Raw genomic sequence first — 21007 nt, forward strand, 5'->3', positions numbered from 1 at the left:
AGCATCACTCTCACCTTTATCTTCCTGTACAGTTTTTTTTGTTTGCTCAGTGTTGAAGTCTGCACTACGTGAAGGTTACATGACAGAATTTGTAGTGACTGGGTCTCATGTAAATGCGAGCGCTCTGAGGGAATTCACTTTCAATTACGTGCGCCGCTGTGCACGGCCATGAAATATTTAGCGCCATGTCACATTCTATCCACAGGTGTCACCAGCGGGCAGACGCCCTTCCCCCTTTCCACCCACCGCTTTCTCAGTCCACCCGTTCGCGAGTGCGGAGAGGGGGAAAAAGTTTGCATTTTGATGAGGTGTGGATTTGGGCAGGCGAGTTTGTAAAAGCATATGCTAGCTTTGTCTCGGCAGCCGCGAGCGAGCGATGCTTGTCAGTTCCGAGAAGCGGTGCAGCCCATTGCTTGTGACATGGTGAAAGGAGAATGCATCAACCCTTTGTGTAGCACACAACAAGCTATTCCATCTGCATCTTAAACACTGCACCAGTCAAGGAAATGTTTGCCGTTGAACACTGGGTTGTTTTAAATCTCTGTAACTGTAGAATGCCACTTTAGGGCTTCTTTCAACTTGAATATCCTTGTGAGGTGAAATATCTCAAGGACTGGAGGTGAGAAGTGATCTGGCCTTTTAGTTCCACTCTGTTTGTTTATATCATCTTATTTCTGCTCCTCGCTTGAACTGGCTTTTTTCATTCTGGGTTGCATGAAACTGGAAGGCTCTAGTTGCCGTTGCTTTGCTATGCACCGGTACATTCTGATTTCAGATACAGACCCAAACGTTTCTTTAGCCAATCATTGAGTCTATTTACTTAAATGTAAATATTTATTAAATCATTAGTTTTCCTTCACCTTGATCCATTATTTATCTGTGGTCGTCACAGAGGAATGAACGGCCAACTATGCCACCATATGTTTTACCCAGCTGATGCTCTTCCAGCGCAACCCAGTACTGGGAAACACCCATACACACTTACAGTTCCAATATATAAGTGAATTCCGACTTCTATTCACCTATGCACAATTTTTTGAGACTTGAGCGAACAGTTTGCGTGGCGCCGTGTTTCATTTGAGTTGAATAATAGATCATTTTGAAAAGATTTTGTCTTAAAGGTACGACTGTACAGACATCTTTATGATCCGTCCATGTGTGATCATAGGGGTAACCAGATAGACAATAATTCTTGGCTAGAAATTGCAACAGCAGTGGGAAAGAAAGATTTTGTAATAGTTTGAAAAAACCTGGGGGATAAGTTTGGTTATTCCTAAACAGATTATTTAATTACGAAAATAGGGTTTTTCTACGTTACTTTGAATTGAAAAAAATGTAATAGTTACAAAACTGTAATTAGGAAACAAATTATTTATTTGATAACTGAAAAAAAGAATATTTGATCGGTTTACAACATACTGATGCCCTGTGTTTTTAGACTTTATTAGTGATAGTGGTTTATTATTTCTAAAATAAAAATATATATTTGTAGAGCAACCGGTGTTCTGTTGTCATTAATATTTTAATAAACTTTAATAGGTGGAACTGTTCGAGATATGAACAAAAGCAAGTGATGCATCAAAGTTTGATTTAAAAAAAAAAATCTTGAATGGTTATAAAAATCTTTATAATCGTTAAAATAATTTATAAAAATAATTAGTTTAAAAATCTTGAAAGATATTAATGATATGACAAAGTTCCAGAAACTTCCTACTTCTACGGTTATCCGTCTGATTTTATGGTTAGTTTCTTTTGACCGTCCCCTGTCATTTTAAAGAATATCACAACGGCGAACGCGTCAAGTTTAAAAGCCTCATCTATTTTGTGAGGTGCGTGCGCAGTCAGCGAAGGTGCGTGATGTGGTGCCAGGTGAAAGTGTCAGACTTTGGAGTTTTCACACCGTACCTGCTGAAGTTTTATGAATGTTATAAATGTTAAGTTTTAGCATGTACAAATTAACGCGAGTCTCCATAGACTTTCTTCTTCTGTGACACTTTTTTAACATTTTCAGTTTTTCACAGAGATAATGTTAGTCCTGTTTTGAATATGAAGCTATGCTGAAGCTATGCTGAGTCATTTGTAGCCCCGACCTCTTTTGAAAAGAGCAAAGTCTTATTTGAATTTAAAGCGACAGCCGCCAAAGTGGCACAATTTGGATTATCCCTAAATGGGGCAGATCTTATAGACTCATAAAACATTATTTGTGTGGTATTTTGATTAACATAATAGGTCCCCTTTAAAGGAGTAATGTAATGAAATATAGCTATAGTTTTTTTTTTTTTTTTTTTGTAAAGTCATATTAGTTATGTATTGGCATTTCTAATACTTTTTGAGGTAAAAAAAATGGTTTAAAGATGGTACTAATTAAAATTTAAATCTAGATAACAGTTTGTGCTTCTGCTACTCAACTCAAGCTACCCTCAAATATGCATTGCTTTTTTTATTTCGTTTTTTTTTTTTTTAGTTTTTATTGCAAAGAGAGACAATTCACAGCATCAGTAGACATTTGTCACTTTTACAGCTATTCTAATTTAAATTCCCTAATCAGGGATCAAAGAGGAAACGGTAACAGAACAACATAGCCCTTTGCATTATCTTACATCATTTATACTAAAACAAAAGAAAGGGGGGAGTGGAAGCAATATTTACAGTAAGAATAAATCTTAAAGTTCTATAACAAAAAACATTAGGATCAATGGGAGTAATGTACTCAATCCATTTGAACCAAAAGTCAACAAATATATCTTTTTTCTTATGCACATAGTATGTCATTTTCTCCATAATAAATATATTTTTCAAAACATCAATCAAATCTTGCATATTAATAATGATGCTATAATTGTTGATGTTAAAATATTACACAAATATTAATAATTGTGCAATTCTAACAACAACCATATGCAGTGCTCAGCATTAGGGCTGCACGATTAATTGTATTATTATAATGATAAAATATGTGTGGCCCACGATCAATGATTAAATATAGGCGTGATTTTACAGTATAAAGACCAAGCCGTTACTTTAATGGGTGGAGTGTTTTTTTCGAGGAATGCAATGTTGATCAGATAGCCTTTGCTCCTGTTCAGTTCAAACTTCCCAAGGTAACACAAAAAAACCTCATTAACCACCTTAAAAGCATCACAAAGTGGCTCTCATCAGTGGGTTAATGAGCTCAGTTGAATTCTGCTTTGCATTTTTCTATGCATTACTAACATCACTAAACCAGACAACATTTGCTTTCTAAGTTAACCAAATATCCAGTTGTTTCAATGTAAAAAAGGCATTTTGGCTCTGTTCACACGCGTATTCAGGTTCGTTTTCATCAATCTGATGCAACTTTTATTATTTGCAAAGAAAGAACATGTAATTAAGTTTCAGATCAATTAAACTCACTTTATGAAAAGACTAGTCTATTTTATGCATTAAATACTAAAATATATTTCCTTTATTTCCGATTAGACCATGAACTTTATTCTGTTTTACAGTTTTAATAAGTATATATGCTTAAAGTAATTAAATTGTGTTTTTTGATTAAAAACTTTCTGCAAAGAATCAGGAATTGATCGCACGCGCGCAAAAAAAAACCAATCATCTAACATATGCATCGCTCTCAATAAATGCATCGCTCAAAATAAAACATTAAAAAAGGTGTATATTAAGAACTATATTGAGTATATTGAGGCGCTGCTTTCGGTTTTTAAAGAATCAAGCAGATTAAAAAATGACAGGAATTTTGCAAAATAAAAAGATTAAGTATATTGGGACTGTTAAAAGAATATTCTACTGTAATATATTCTTTTGACTCTAATACAAAAGCTACGATTATGAATGATGGAGTGTAAACCCATCACTCCTGCGCTTCAGCAGCGTGTCCAGCTGCTTATGAATGAGGAGTTTTACCTCAAGATATTTAAATAAAAACTAACACCGAACTGCTCAGCATGCTCAAAAAGCTAAACTAAAATGCACAACTCTTGTTGGTTGCACTCGGGATACACAATTAACCTAACACGCTATTCTTGTAATTTGATGTTTGTGAAGTATGTGAACCAACCACAGACCCTTTGTCATGTTGGTCGCGAGACCCTGCTTTATAACTTTTATAACTTTATTAGTTTATTACAATAATTACACTTTGCTTTGCCATTGTTCTTCACCACATGTAGCCACACTTTTGAGCACATCTTGCGGTCCATCTCTAAACGGATGTTTAGATTATTATTGAAGGTGCTCTCCAGCGATGAAATTCCTGGCAGTAGCGAGTGAAAAAAACATGCAGGAATTGGACAAAAGGAATTAAAATTTAAATTAAATAACAAGTATCCTATTATTATTATTATTGTTATTATTATTATTATTATTATTACACCTTGTGTTTTTTTTTATATTTGTGGCTGGAAGTATATGTGTGATAGGAAGCCATACAATATTATATTTGTGCATATACAGTTGAAGTCTGAATTATTAGTTCCACTGTTTATTTTTTCCCCCAATTTCTGTTTAACGGAGAGATTTGTTCAACAAATGTCTAAACATAATAGTTTTAATAACTCATTTCTAATAACTGATTTATTTTATCTTTGCCATAATGACAGTAATATTTTACCTGACATTTTTAAGACACTTCTATACAGCTTAAAGTGACATTTAAAGGCTTAACTAGGTTAATTAGGTTAACTAGGCAGGTTAGAGTAAATAGGCAAGTTATTGTATAACGATGGTTTGTTCTGTAGACTATTGAAAAAAAATTGCTTAAAGGGGCTAATAATTTTGACCTTAAAATGGTTTTAAAAAAATTAAAAACTGCTTTTATTCTAGCCGAAATAAAACAAATAAGACTTTCTCCAGAAGAAAAAGTATTATCAGACATACTGTGAAAATTTCCTTGCTCTGTTAAACATCATTTGGGAAATATTTAAAAAAGTAAAAAAATTCAAAGCAGGGGCTAATAATTCTGAAGCCAAATCTGGAGCTTATCTAGCAAAATAACTTCTAATAACGGTCCAAAAATTTGTACACCCAAATTTATTTGTTATAGAAAAATATTAAATACATATTAAAAAAGAAGGAAAATCAAGAGAAGCAAAAAATTCAAAAATGTAGTTGAAATTTTGTAGGTTGTAATTTTATTTTAAATTTTGCTTGAATCATCTTTCAATTTCTAAATATGTTTGGTGACTTAAATATTATTTTAATAAATATATCTGTGTAATAAATCTGTTTTGTTTAAATGCACCAAAATACATTGCCTGTATTCACTGAAAATGGAAAAAAATATTCATTTTCAAAATGGGCTGTACTCAATTATGCAGAGCACTGTATAGACAAAACATCGAGGTCATTATAAAGAAAATACATTGGTCTTTAAAAGAAACTGAACATTAATTGCAGCATTATTACTTTTATTGTCGTAATCTCAACAAAAAACGGCCTTGACCACAATCATCATGTCTTTACCGTCTGAAGTGTGTGAGTTTGCATCTACACATTTCATCAGATCCAAGCATTCGTTTTCCTAGTAGCCAGATATCCTATTTGCTTTCTAAAAAAGTTTTCAAATCAATTTCATTTTAAAATTGCACTTGTTTTTAGATACAGCTTCTGTCGACAGCACGAACCCTGACCCTCTCCCCTTCAGTGTCCCTCTGGTAAGAGAGACCGCAGTCTTGGTTACTTCCTGCACTTTTAGTTCTATCATCAAAGCCAATGATGTAGCAAACAGAAATCTGGAGGTCACCCGAGAATTCATTGAACCAGATTCCTTCCATTAAAGCCCTCTCACACTCCTCCTGAATTGAATGGGCGAGCGATGTGACTGGCTATCCATTTTCCATCCCCATTCACATGCTACCTATCAGCCTCCACTGTCTGAGCCAACTTTTATGGCTGACAAATGGATCGATGGATTATTTAACAGCAAAACAGGTGTGCTTCTCTCATGAAAATGAAAGAATGAATAGACGGACGGCTCTCAGGCTCCATTGAGAAGAGTGTCTGGTCTGGTTCACTGTTTACGCTTGCTTGAAAGCAAGAGCTAGTGAGTTGCAAGAAAGGATGAATGGGGAAAGAGGCATAGATGAGAATGAAATGGAGAGATTGGATGGATGGATGATGGAGCCTCCAGGTGCTTTACCTGGCTAATGCTCTCACACACCGGTTGCCGTCCGCTCCCGGTGCCAGATGCAGGTTTTAATGGCAGATAAAAGCAGCTCTTATCTTTTATTCAGGTGTGTAGGTGTCCCCTGAGAATTGCAATACAGAGTGCTAAGGACCAAGGTGAAGAGTAAACAGAACACAAATCGCTGGTTCACGTGTTCCCACACACACAAACGTTTGCCCAGTAGGTCGAGAGACTATTCCATATGCATGTGGTGCTTTAGGCGGAAGTGAAGGGACCTGCTGGAAAGCCGAGTACAGGCCTCAATGCTCTACCTGAAGGGGCTTTTCCTCCAAGCCATGCTATAGGATGAAAGATGAAATTCTAATTATCTGTGTATTTTATTTAATTTGTTTAATAATTAATGCTTTTGGTTTAAGACCTGGTTCAGTTAATCAGAAGCAGCCTTGGGCTTTAAAGGGGACCTATGATGAATATCATCTTTTGTAAGCTGTTTGGACAGAACTGTGTGTAGGTATAGTGTGTCTACAGTCATATTGGAGAGATATAAATGCAAGTCTCTTATTAAAAATATACTGATGTTAAAATATGATCCAAATCCCAGGGATTTTGAGGCCCACCCCAACGTGACGTAGAAGTGAGGTTTTCCCCGTCCACCAAATTGATTATGTCTTCATTATGTCCACAGAATATTTTTTCCAAAGAAACTGGGCTTAAAAGATCTGTTCCAACTCTCTGTGATCAGCTGCACTACAATAAATATGTTTAAAACGTTTTTAAAACAGTGCATGTTTGTAATAAAGACAGTAAAATTGCTACCTAATTCTTAACTGCTATAATCACCACAGCCGCATGTTGTCAGTAAATGCTAATGTTTGAGTGTGTGTTTGTACTGTATTTGCGTGTGACTCATCATTTCAGAAAGGCTTGAATAAACTCCACCACAAATACATTAAATAAACTTACTTGGTACTACAGACTAGTGACATTATTTGTAGCTTCATCCTTGTCTGTCTTTGTCACTGACGGCTGTTTATCTGAGGTAACGCATGAAAAGCCGACACGCACGTTGGAGCGGTGGGTGGGGAGAAGCAGCTCATTTGGATTTAAAGCCACAAACTACAAAAACAGCTACATAGTCTTCAGACACTAAAATAGAGGCTATAATAAAATATCTGATAAGTATTTTGAGCTGAAACTTTGGGCGTACTCACACTATGCACAGTTGCCTTGAACTGTGCTGAAGCACGCTTGTCCCCCTTCCCATTTGAAGAGTAAGAATGATTATTAAATCCATATAAAGCAGTCCCATAAAAGTCACGTCTCATCTTCAGTTTCGGGCTCAGGCGCGCTTTGCACTCACACTGTAAGCGTAATGCACCAAAGCTTAAGTGAACCGCGCTCTGGCACACCTCTTCCAACCGTTGGCCAGTGCCGGCCAACTGAACCGCGCCTGAGCCCGATTCAGAGCGCTCACACTTCTCAAACAAAAGGGGAAACACGCCTGGGATTGGTTTGGATAGCATAGTGCGAGTACACCCTCACAGACACATTCTGGAGACTCCAAAGTCTTATATTACATGTTGTAAAAGATAATAGGTGCCCATTTAAGTCAATTAGACACAGTATCGCATTACTCCGAAAAGATGGTTTATGTCAGTTTTGCTACTTTTGTCAATCAGAAAACTGACCACTGTTACTGCTATAAAATCAACAAACTGATTCATTTTATTTCAATTATACCATTAAAAACAGGGTTGAGCCGATGTATTATGACATTGTTGTTTATTGCTATTGTAACATTGATTATTAATGTCACTAAATTTATTACTTCTAAAAAATATTTACATGTTTTTGTGTTTGAGGAAATTGCACATCATTTTGACTACACAGACAAAATACATTGCCCATTTTGTAATAATCTTTAGTTATAATCGTCTGATTCCAGCGTTATGGATTTGACATTTGCAGTAAAAACTCAAAACATAAATTCACATAGAACATATACCTAACCATTGTATTCATCTGTTTATATTTTCCAAAACAACTAACCACAAAATGATGGGATCAGAAAAATATCAATCTGTAAACGTTTTTATATTTTAAATGAGGAAAACTGCACAACCCAAAAGAAACGATGCTAATCAAACAGATATGAGTCAACTCGCTATAGAACAAAAATGATTTAATTTTATTTGACATTTTTGCATTTATGAGGAAAAAGTGTCGTTAAGGATGTGACACTGTTCCGTTATCGGTGTGACATCTGTGAAATTGCCACTTGAGTGATTTTGGCAAATTAAAAACAATGAAACACTGACAGATAGCTTTATGAGTATTTTTTAAATTACTGTAAAATACTTGTTTTAAACAAAAAATGTAGAAACGGTTTCTCTATTTTGGTGAAAACAAAAAATTTTTTCATGGCAAGGTTGACATTTGCATGGAATTGCTCAGTCACAGAATATACCTATAAGGTGAATACTAGTACAACATGCACTTATTGAAATGTAATTCTGTAACTTGTATATATATATGTGTGTGTATGTATGTATATGTATGTGTATATGTGTATATATTTTATTTATTTAATTTTTTTGGGCATTTATAATGTAGATAGGCATACTGAGTGTCCATGCAGGCATCCCATAAATTACATTTTTTATTATTTTTCAGCTGTCATAGAAGTTCTGAGAGGCATGCAAGAAATGAGCATCTCGCCAGATGTTGATGCTTTTAGTTTCTATATCCTGCCGTCTTTCCCATCATTGGACAATGCTATGGCTTCTCTAAAGGTAATTGTACTAGATATGTGAACAAATTGTTGGTTTATGTGACTGTTTTGCAAAACTCTAGCATGGGTTTGATAATTGCAGGAAGCCGGTATTGACGTGAACACCGATGGCTTGATTGTGGCAGAATTACGAGTCGAAGCATATCGTGGAAACCTTGCGAAGCTACTATCTCTGAGTAAGCATTAGCTTCCATGAAAATTACATTCCCTCAACCACCCTCTGTCAATTTTCCTTATACCTATACATATATATGCTCATGTTCTTTCACAGACATACTTTTGTGGAGAGGTTTATTTTTAGATGTACCCTGTATGATAGCACTAATCACATAGTCTAATAGCCACCTCTCATGTGTCCCATTAGGCTTTTTACATTAGGGGTGTTTAAGTAAAGCACACAGTCTCTTTATTTCATTCTTTTGGTTTAGGTTCCCTACTTGAAATACTTCTAAATTTTCCTGTGTCATAAATTGTGAAATAAAGCAAACTTAAAATGTAAAACAAAGGCAACCCGCGAAACCGAATACCGTTATTTTTTTATTGTATTGAAAATACAAACTTATATGTCTATTATCCATGTGAAGAAGTATTATTTGCCCCTTAAAGGTCCCTTGAACTGCTTTTTTTTTTCTCTGAGACCCCTAGTAAATGCCCACTGCTGTGATAGGCTAAAAGTATTTCATATTTAAATAATAAATGAACATTGTGGTAATGTACTCTTAAAAAAGACACTTGAAATGTCTACACAAGATATAAGTGACATGAACAGCTAAAGAAAATAGTACAGAATATCATCAATAGGCCTATTTACACTAGATATAATGCAGGATGATCTTTTTGTAGCATAATGACTTCTTAAATTTCAAAGGGGAAATTTGATTTCTCAATTTAAAACTCATGTAGACATAAAATCTGGTTGTAAGGCAACAACTGTTACCAAATGCTTTTGCTGAATTGCTTTACTGTAGCTACAGTTGATCATTTTTGAGGACGAATTGTCCTGCTACTGCATTTCAATTGGGTTCAAGTCAGGACTTTGATATAGCCACTTCAAAACTTTAAGTCAGAGGCTGACTTGTACAGTATTTTGCTGAATAATAGGGGACTGAGGGCATTCTTCTGACTGAGGTGAATAGAGGCAGGTGCTTTTGAATTATGGATGATACCATTTCCCTTTTACAGTTGTGCCCCTTGTTGTATTTTTTTCCATGCAAGATTGGGCTTTTGTTTCTTAATTTTCATTAAACAAAAAGTCTATAATTGAAGTTGACAAGAAGGTCTAAATCCACAATTCACTCCAAAAGAAAAATTGTCATCATTAACTCGCCTTCATGTTGTTTCAACCTTTAAAACTTTAGCTTATGTTAAGCACACAAATATTTTGAATCCATTGAAAGTAAATTCAAGCAATAATATGAAACTTCAGAATGTGCATATGTCTGAACATTATTTATTTTTAAGATTTTAGAATTTTGGCTTTTATTCGCACAAATTTTAATTAGCAAATACAAATAAAGGTTTAAAAATACCTCTTTGACAAGAACAAACCTGGTTTCCAGTTGTCAAGACCCTCTTGAGTTTCTTTGACTAATTTTAAAAGTTTCTACTTGGATTGATCTACTTAATTTATACAAATACGATCTTTGATATCTCTATCAACTATACAAGTTTTGGATGAGCAGAATTTAAATGAGGGATTTGATTAAAAAATCTCTCATTTTGAAATTTTGTAATTTAGTAACTATTATAAAAACAACAATATAACTATTTTAAAAATCCCATGTAGCTATAGTACTCTGACTTTTTCTAAATGTGTGTATATTTCACTTTGATTCCATTTAGTAAAAAAACTCAAAACACAGCCTAGATCTGAGGACGTCTACCTTGATTGGCCATAATAGTCCCATGCCTCTGAATATGCGTGCTTCTGTTAGCAACATTCGACAAACAAATTCAAACTTTTAGATCAAACTTTACTTGAGACATGTCTTTCAAACTTTCAAAAACAACATTTTTACTGTAGTGATAAAAACATTTGTCCTCTTGCTGGATTAATTGAGGTACACAGATGCATTCGAGGGCAGTCTGTTAACTTGTAAACAATTAAAGGCGATATTACCAAAAAGATATGACTTGTAGGGTAATGACTTTATAACATGTGACAACAGACATTCAAAGCTTAATTCTAAAATGGCAATAGATGCTAAATAACATAAAATCAATTTGGATCATCAGAATAACCATTATGACCATTCTAGTAGTTATAGAATTCTAGTATTAATTGTATTGAAACAACATGAGCAGAAGTACAAACCCTCCTAAATATGTTAAAGAAAAGATCTTATTAAATATTGTGAACTATATGAAATGTTCACTTATATATTCCCACTCTTGCAGTGTCTTCACCCGCTCTCCCAACCATCGACCTCAGTGTTTTCAGAGCCGGTCTGATCGCTGGATTTAAAGGGTGAGTAACCAAACAAACACTATGCACTCATGCACTATGCACTATGTATTTATGCACTTACACACTCAACAGCATAGTATATGTATGTAGTGTCGTCCCAAATGGAACACTAATGTTTTTTTACGAAGCGGAAATTCAAACCGTTTCCGTGATGGCGTTTGATGGTTGCCAAATTAGTGAAATAAATAACCAAACTATCAAAGAATACTTGCCGTGAGTATTGCCGCATTCACCATCGGGAGGCGCTATACTTACTCTCGAAGGAGAATTTTGCTTTCACCATCCAAAATAAATAGAGGCTGTTTCTCAATTTCAAGAACGCAGGGAATGGACTTGCGTTCTTGTGGAGACCGGTCTTGCCAGGTGTCCTCGGAAGAACGAACTCAGGAGACCACGAGAACAGTGAACGCGTCCTGTGAGAAATGAGATGCTGCATTCTTCTTGACGGTCAAGTGACCTTCACGCGTTTTTAATGGGAAATTATTTAAACATTGCAGCATTCATACAACGATTTATTGTTTTTCCCCTTTCAAAATATATACTATGCTTAAAAACATAAATATACGTTGCACAATATAAATAAAACAGATTTTAATACAAATTTCAGCAAACAAACAACCTTAATGTGTTTATTCCTTTATTAAGAGGTTCATGGTAATGTTTACTTTTACCCTTTCATTTAGGGAAACTCCTGAGGTAAATAAGTGATACCTCTGAACTTTAATAATAAATCTAAATAAAAGGCTGCGCTTCCCACCTCCAGTCGCAATGACTTCTGGGACTTCTAGAGTGAGATTGGTGCTCAAATCTGCATGGGTGCATCCTTGATATCAAGAACACATCCGGGAAGTTTCACGCGTCCTCTGTTCTTGCGGTCTTGAGTATTGGAACTGAACTTTGGCAGCTGATGATGACGTTACACGAGGACGCAAGACCGCTGAAGAACGCATATTGAGAAACAGCCAAAGTTATCCAACATGTGCGCCCGATGCCAATCCTGCGGTCGTTGAGTGCGTGAAGTGTCTAACATTAAACCCTTCATTTTACTAAATGAGTGCATCATCCGGGTAATTAAAGCACTTATTATTTTTAGAGTTTTCAGTGCGAACGCTCTACTTGCACTATTTATACTACAAAATGGCGTAGAATAGTGCATAAGTATGCGATTTGGGACGCAGCTAAACTCTGCATGCGAGTGTGTGTGCACAAGTAGGTTTTTTTTTCTGCCTTTTGGCTAGACACAAACTCATTCGTCACCTCATGCATATGGACACAGTCATCTCAAGCCCAATTACAACATGGAAAGAATGCAAATCGAGTCTGTCCTTTTTGTTTCTTCGCCTTTCTATCCAATGCTGAATGACTACTAACTCACCCGAATGCCAAATGCCCACATTGAAATTTCACCGATCAACATCGCTGTCACCGTTTCTTTAGTTTTTTTTTTTATTCCATCAAACAATCACCTCATTCCTCACGCATACTCATAAACCTTGTCCTACTGTTTCATTTATCACGTCATTTTCTTCTGGGATCATTTAGTGCACTCAGTAAAATCTGTGGCATCATACTCAATATTTAAGGAGCAGCGCTGTTTTTAACTGTGATTTGAGCACGGAGGCTGTAGGGCAGCAGATGCTTCTGTCCTCTGTATTTAGCAAAGCATTTAGATGTGAAAGCAGAGCAGGGAGGCTGCCGGCAGCGATGGATGTCAGCTTTGTAATTGGGGTTGTCAGAAGGGTAGAGGGGGCTGTCGGGGCCTTGTCTCCTTACTGACCTGCTCTTGTAATAGTCAAGGTCAGGAGATAATTTAATCATTAAACAATGCTAAATCTTTTTTTGCTTTCCTCGTCTAGTGCTGTCCGTCGACAACATGCACTACCAGCACTGCATTCTGATTTCTAAATGTGTAGACGGAACAGATGTGGGTTTGTGTACGTTACCACTGAGGAGTTGATCCTAATGACAATTCTGCCGTTATTTACTTGCATTCAAGTGGTTGTAAACTTTTATGAATTGCTTACTTCTTTTGAACACAAAACAAGATGTTGTGATCGGGGTATCCGTGGGGTCTTTAAAAAATGTCTTAAATATCAAAAGTAAAATTTTAGGCCTTAAAGGTCTTAAATCTACTGAAATATTGTGTTGCAGGTCCTAAATCTTTTTTTAACAGGTCTTAATTTTTTTTTTAATTTATAAAATTTAAATTTGTTCATGTATAGCTGCCCAATCTGGCCATTATCACTCATACAATCACCAACAATCTCAATAAAACTTTTTATTTAAAAAAAATAGCATTTTTTAACTCCATTTACCATAATGTTTAAATTACATTCTTTACAGTAACATTTGTTTAAACGTTCCCCATTTATTTACTGCTGAAGATACTGACCTACATTTTTATTATTAAATTATTATTATTATTATTGTATTAATAAATGTATTCAATTATAATCATTTTTTGATAGGGCAAAAGAAAATATTTTCCAACTGGGATATATAAAAAATCCTTAGCATTTAGCCCTGTATAAGGCTAAAATTTCATTCATAAAGGTCTTAAAAAGGTCTTAATGAGTCTTAAATTTAACTTGATGAAACCTGCTGAAACCCTGTGTGATGCATGTTGGGGAAAAAGCAGCCATTAACATCCAAAGCAGGACTAAAAAAATACAGTGGATGTCAATGGCTGTTTTTTCCCCAGTATATCTTCATTCGTGTTTAACAGAAGAAAGAAACTCAAAGAGATTTGGAACAAGTGGAGGATGAGTAAAAGATGACAGAACTTTTATGTTTGGGGGAGCTATCCCTTTTATAAAGTTTCTAAAACATAAACACTGTAAATATATTATGATGATGTTAGTATGAAATAAATTATATGAAGTTGTTATGAATTATATTAGATTTGTCTTCTATTATGATCCTAAAATATATTTTGATTCAGTTTGGAGTAAGCATGGGTTGGTTTAAGTTTCTGATGGTATGATAACCTTGGATAGAATATCAAGGTTTCATGGTCTCACGGTATTGTGATTATTGCTCTAAAATAAGTTCCTTTTTAAATGTCTGGGTAAAAAACAACAACGTTTTCCCTGATTGAACACAATATATATTATTTTAGGAAACATTTATAATATTTTAGAACAGAAAACATGTCAGGCTAAATAATTCAATTAAATAATTAACTTCTGTTCTCTTCATTAGTTTTAAGAACACAGATTTCTTTACAACACATTACAAACCATTTTAAAACCCTTACATACACCTTAGGAACTGTATAACAGAAAATTTAAACTAATTTATTTTTATTTATTTATTTTTTAACCTTGACTTTTCCAAACCACTGTAAACAGAAAAGTCAATGGGACTTTTATAAAAACATGAAAAAAACAATAACTCATACATAACTGTTAACTGTAATTGTTATTACTTTCTTGTTTTACTCCATTTTTAGATAGTTTATTGACTTAAGTAATTCTTTTTAAGTGTAATATGTAAATATTCTAATGAATGATTTGTTAAAAGGCTAATTAGGTTACAAGATATTGGAATCTTATCAAATAAATTGTCAAAGAAATCCCTGTCAGGCTGGCAGCTGTTAGGGCGAAGTGTTCTGTTTTAGAGTTGCTCCTGTTTTCATCTGTCTGCATGCGAGTCATCTCTGATCTTCTACTGCCCCCTACAGGTTTCAGAATGTGGAGATCATGGCAAAGGTAAGAGCAAATCCAAGAAAAGTTTCATTTGAAGATAATGGAAAAGAAAAGTAGTTAAAGTCACATGTTTATCTCTTATTTACAGATCACAGAGCTTCTCTATAAAGATGCCCGCTTTGCTGCTGATGGCCATAATGCTTCTGGTGCGTTAAAAAATATATATTTTTGTACAGTGTTAAATAGATAGTTCACCCAAAAATGAAAATTTCATCACCATTTACTTAGTCAAGTGCTTTAAAATTCTATGAATTTCTGTGCACACATACAAGATATTTTGAAAAATGATGGAAAAAAAGTACAAACAAAAAATACTGTGCAAGTCAATGGCTGTTTTTTTTCCCTATATTCTTCAGTAAATGTTCTATTGTTCCTCTATATTCTAGGGGTTCCCAAATTTTTTTTATGAAGGGCCAAACTTGATTGAAGGGGTGGACCGGAGGTTAATATACCAAACTATTGCATTAAAGCTGCTATGGTAATTTCCTAGTTTATTAATATCAAAATATAAATGAAAAAAAAAATACTTATTAATAATTAGACCTTTTTTTATTAATTTTTATAAAAAACTTTACTTTATAAATACACGAGTTGTGCCTGTCTTTGCTTTGATTTGCTCATCGATTGTCCTCTATCTTCGAGTGACAATATTTACATTTTTAAAAATTAATTCATGCACATTTAATTAAAACATTACATTTCAGTTGACTTTTTTTTTTTGTAGCCCAACAATTAAACAGACAAACAAAAAGGTTATGTTTAATAAGAAATTACAATCTCTCTTGAAGACATCCATTCTAAATCTCTTCTCAGACGGGATGGCGGGCCAAATCAAAGGTTATCATGCACTGTAAAACCCAAAAAGTTAAGGTAACTCAAACTGTTTGAGGAAACCGATTGCAACAAATAATTTAAGTTCAAAAACTAATCCTAATAAATGAGAACTCAAACCAACTGAGTACTGTAAACTCCATAAGTTAAGGCAACTCAAACTGTGAACTTCATTTAAGTTGAAGTAATGAGGTATTTAATTAACTCAATAACTTTAACACTGAGTTCAAAACTCTTTTCAAATGAGTAGAATTAACTTTCAGTAAATTTTGAGTTAACTACACTCATTTCATTTGATAAAGTTGACTGTTGGGTTTTACAGTGTAGGCCTACTTTGGGCATCTCTGCTCTATTCTAAGAGAGAATTCTATTCCTCTATTCTAACAGAGAAAATGCTATTTAAACAAGGCTCTAACAAGTGGAGGATGGGTAAATTATGACAACATTTTTGTTTTTGGGTGAACTATCTCTTTAATACTGCTTGCCTCTACATTACATTAAGTATAATCGATTTGTATAAATTGAGTAGATTGTAAAATCGCTATAGATTTTTCCGTCATGTTTGCTCTGGCACTCAGGAAACTGCACTCATGCTAATGTGATATTAGCTGTCATATTTTAAAGATATACAGTTGAAATCAGAATTAATAAACCTCTTTTGAATTCTTCCCCCTTTTTTTTTTTTTTTTTACATTTCCCAAAAGATGTTTAAAAGTAAGGTAACTAAGGACATTTTCACAGTATGTCTGATAATATTTTTTCTTCTGGAGAAAGTCTAATTTATTTTATTTCGGCTAGAATTATTAATTTTCAAAAAACATTTTCAAAATTATTAGTCCCTTTAAGCTATATTTTTTCAATAGTCTACAAAACAAACTATTGTTATGCAATAACTTGCCTAAATAACCTAACCTACCTAGTTAAGATAACTGACCTATAAGTATCACTTTAAGCTGTATAGAAGTGTCTAGTCACTTCTATATAATATCTAGTCAAATATTATTTACTGTCATAATGGCAAAGATAAAATAAATCAGTTATTAGAAATGAGTTATTAAAACTATTATGTTTAGAAATGTGTTCAGAAAATCTTCTCTCCGTTAAACAGAAATTGAGGGAAAAAGATTAACAGGGGGGCTAATAATTCTGACTTCAACTTTATGAAAAGAAGCTTTTTATTTTTATTTTCTTTATATTTCATAACTTAAATCAGGTAAATTTTTACTTTATTCTAATGGCTTCATTACACAGATAATGCTTTTGGACTGAAGTAATGCTTTTGTTTGAATAGTAATAATGATATTGACATAGAAAGATCTAATTTCTGTAATAATAACTATACAATTGTATTTACTTTACAAAAATACTTTAAGAAAAATCATATTCCATTTCTGAATAATTTAAAGAATTTATTTTTGGAAGGAAGGAAACTAAAATACTTTGTTTTATACTAGTTATCCTAGTTATTTTACACTGAAATATTAGTTTATAATGTTTGTAAATGTTTTATTTTGTTATATTTCAGTACAAAATAGTAATTGCTTTGTATGGTTTTTATTTTATATTCTTCAGGTGATACAAAACACAGACATTTGGGCACAATGCCTTCCTCAGTGTGAGACACAATCCTCTCACTCCACCCTTTTATCCCACAGTCAATCACATTACGTCATTAGTTAGACGGCCACCCAATAATTAAAAACAATCTCATTTTAATTTCAATATACTATAATTAACCACACCAAGTAATATTTACCTTCACCTTGAAAAACATTATTTTACAGGAAAATAACATATCGGTTATTATCATTCACTTATTCATGTCTACGTCAATGCAATGAAATTCCGACAGTCGGAAGGGAGAGGATTGCGTCACCCACTGAGGAAGGCATTGTGCCGAATGGCCTGAAGAACGTAAAATAAAAACTATACAAAATAAATATTTAATGAGTGCAAATCATGACCTTCTGAAAAATATTGACAATATTTACGAACCAAAAAAGTAAACAATTTTGTACAAAATAATAACCAAATTGTAACCAAATGAAATTATTAGAGTGAAATGTGGCTTGACTTGAAATTGACATGCGCATACAACGTTGTGTTTTGTTTTTCTCCTCAACAATGCAGATCAGGTGACGTTTATTGTTAGGTTTATTTTCTGGGAAATATGGTGACACCCGTTCTGGTGGTGTACACGAAACAAAACAGGAATCAGTATTCTTGTAAATCTTTATACCTGCATGTCCTGTAAACTGATTTCTCCACCAGTATTGTCTGTCTGTCTTGTGTGTGTTTATGCGGGTCTGTTGGGAAAGGGATAGAAGTGATGGAGTTCATCCTGACAGCTTTGCTTTGCATTAAGTGTGTGTGTGTGTCTGTTTGCTGACTCTGCGCTGAGTTAACAGAGCTGCGGCGATTGTTTGTCATCTCGCTGCACTGGTACAGACCTCCGCGCTGGTGTCCGAGCAGGTGGGAGCGATGGAGACCGTCTCTCTGTCTCATTCCATCAGCATACACAACGCTGGTGTGTGCGTGAGGCTGTCAGCTGCCAGCCACTGCTTTACACAGACTTCAGTCAAGAGTTGAGCAAAGCTGCCAGAGTCAGCACAACACACACATTTTAAGAGCTGAATTGCAATGTTTTTATTTTTTGGTGTTAGAGAAGCTCCGTTTATGTGACTCTGATAATGGATTTAACTACAGAAAGTGATGAAAATGGTTCTTTTCTCCTTTTGCAGATAATGTGGGCTACTTCCTTTACAATCTGATTGATTCTATGAGCGAGACGGAATTGCAGAGCAATGAGGAGAGGATAAGGGAGTATTTTGGCCTTCTCAAGAACATGGTAACTTTTTAATCACTATCACTGTCTGTTAAGTAGGCCTTAAATGGTCATGAAACCGCTCTCTTTCAGTTCAAGTCTACTTCAGAATTTTTTCAAAAAATGCTCTGATATGGGCGTGGAGCACTTTGAGTAGAGGGCGGAGTGGGCGTGGCCAGCAGAGCAGGGGAAAAAGAGAGGAGCAAAGCTCACAACTGTCAGTTGGCTCACAAAATCAGTCAAAAAAAATCAGACACAAAACGTGAGGAGACGCATGATTTTATAGTTTACAAAATTAAAATACTAAGAAATAAACTATTAGTAATTTAATGCCCTGCTACATATATGATAGGTAATTCATAATTTCATATACACATAACCACAACTTGTTGTATCATTATAAAGATATTCATGTTTATATAAATATTATATGAGGAGGACTTCTCTTCTTCGAATCCCTGGGTCTGAATGCAGACACAGTGGATAGCAGTGCTGCAGATCTCTTGCTATGTCTACTTCAACCATTAACCCATTTTAAACATAGGTGAACACAGCAGTACAGATATAGGCAATGTGTCTGAATGGTAACGAACTCAACTGATAAAAGACAAAGTCCGCCATTGTCCAATTCTCATACAGCTCTCTTGCTGCTGCACACAAACAGCTTGGCTGTATCGGTAGCCCGGATAGCATTGCGGGGAAAGCCTTGCAATAAAGCTTGTGGATCATGGAAACAAACACATACGACATTACATGAATGGCTAAATACTGCGGGGTCTCGCAGTTTGGCAGGTCTGTCTTTGGAAAAGCTTGTGCTCTCATGATTAATTAAGAAGCAGGCTCTTCTCATAGGATAAGAAAACTCAGCTATGAATAATAATGAGAAACCAGTACGTCATCACTGGACAGGCAGACGAGCGCTACGTCACTGATTTTATTCCGCCCCAAAAATGATTTTAAACATTAAAGATGAAATTAGCTGACAAAAGCTCAAAATTATCCAGGTTTGTCCACAATTAAGCTAAACGGTGCTAATGTCGCCTTAATTCATGCTCTACTCAAACAAATCTGTTAAAATCTTAGAATCTTTTGAAACTTTAAAGTGATAAAATAGATGTTAAAAGCATTTATACTGTTATTTAAACATTTACATTTTTAGAAAAATACTGTTCCTTTCTAGTTTATTTCACCAAATAATCCTTAAAAATGATTTACAGTTAAAAAGTGTTTTTAACATTAATAATAATAATAATAATTTGAAATGTTTCATGAGTACCAAATAAGCATATTAGTACAATTTCTGAATGATCAAACTAACCAGCTTTAAGGTGAGTCGGAACCTTACAAACTTTGATTTGAAGCAAAGTAAATGAGAATCTGAGATGAAAAGAAGCTAAGGTATAGAACCTAATCCCCATTTATAAAGGAAAGTACCACAGTCCCATGAAGCTTGTGAAAGGCACAGTCGACTGTTGTGCTCTGTTTAGCATATAGGCTAAGCTAGCTGGCAAATTTTTATTTATTTTTTATTGAATACATGAAAAATGACATCACTGTATTGAAAATACAATAACAAAACTTGGGTAAGAGAAAGCCTTTTTACAAATCCTTAATCATTAAGAAAAATATTATCATAATCTTTAAGAAACCTCTAATTATTATTATTAGTTATAATGTTATTATTATTATTAATAATAATAAGTTTAAGAAATTCAACAATGAACAATTTCAGCAAGGACTATATTAAATCTAGGTATTGTCTTTAGGAACGTATTTTTGTGTATAAAACATTTACAATGTACACTGTAAAAAATGCAGGGTTCCACACAATTCATTCATGTTTTCTCAACACTAATTGATTAATTTAACCTAACACTTTTAACAAATTTATGTGGAATAAACGTAAAAAAAAAATGAAATCTCAAGAATTGTGTTGATTTAGCTTATTTTAAATAAGTAGCTTGAACAAGCAATATTTTTTTGAGTGTAACACAAAGATAATGATAAGATCGAGAGCATGATCACTGCCAGAAAATTACAGAAATAAATCTTTTTTTTTTTTTACATACACATATTTATTGAAAGTGGAAGAGAAACCTATCTGTGACTTGTTTAAGAATATTTTGACGATAAAACATATTTTAATAGAATGTGTTTTTTTTTTTTCTCCCCTTTTTTATTTATTTAAGTAGTCGAGAAACATACATTAATCTGCAAAAAATAACAACACAACATAAATATAAACAGTGCTTTAACATTGTGTACA

At 34.1% G+C, this 21007-nt stretch overlaps 1 protein-coding gene across 1 annotated transcript in view; it reads left to right on the forward strand.

The window, feature by feature from the left end:
* Positions 1-21007, forward strand: part of lrpprc (leucine-rich pentatricopeptide repeat containing) — a 116147-nt gene that overhangs the window by 16243 nt on the left and 78897 nt on the right. Inside the window, exons 12-17 of the mRNA XM_056470505.1 lie at positions 8795-8913; positions 8995-9088; positions 11310-11379; positions 15062-15089; positions 15175-15232; positions 18659-18765. Coding sequence (XP_056326480.1) covers positions 8795-8913; positions 8995-9088; positions 11310-11379; positions 15062-15089; positions 15175-15232; positions 18659-18765 — 476 coding nt within the window. The remainder of the gene's footprint in view (positions 1-8794; positions 8914-8994; positions 9089-11309; positions 11380-15061; positions 15090-15174; positions 15233-18658; positions 18766-21007) is intronic.

The sequence above is a fragment of the Danio aesculapii genome, chromosome 13 (genome assembly GCF_903798145.1).
Source record: "Danio aesculapii chromosome 13, fDanAes4.1, whole genome shotgun sequence".
Lineage (NCBI taxonomy): Eukaryota > Metazoa > Chordata > Actinopteri > Cypriniformes > Danionidae > Danio > Danio aesculapii.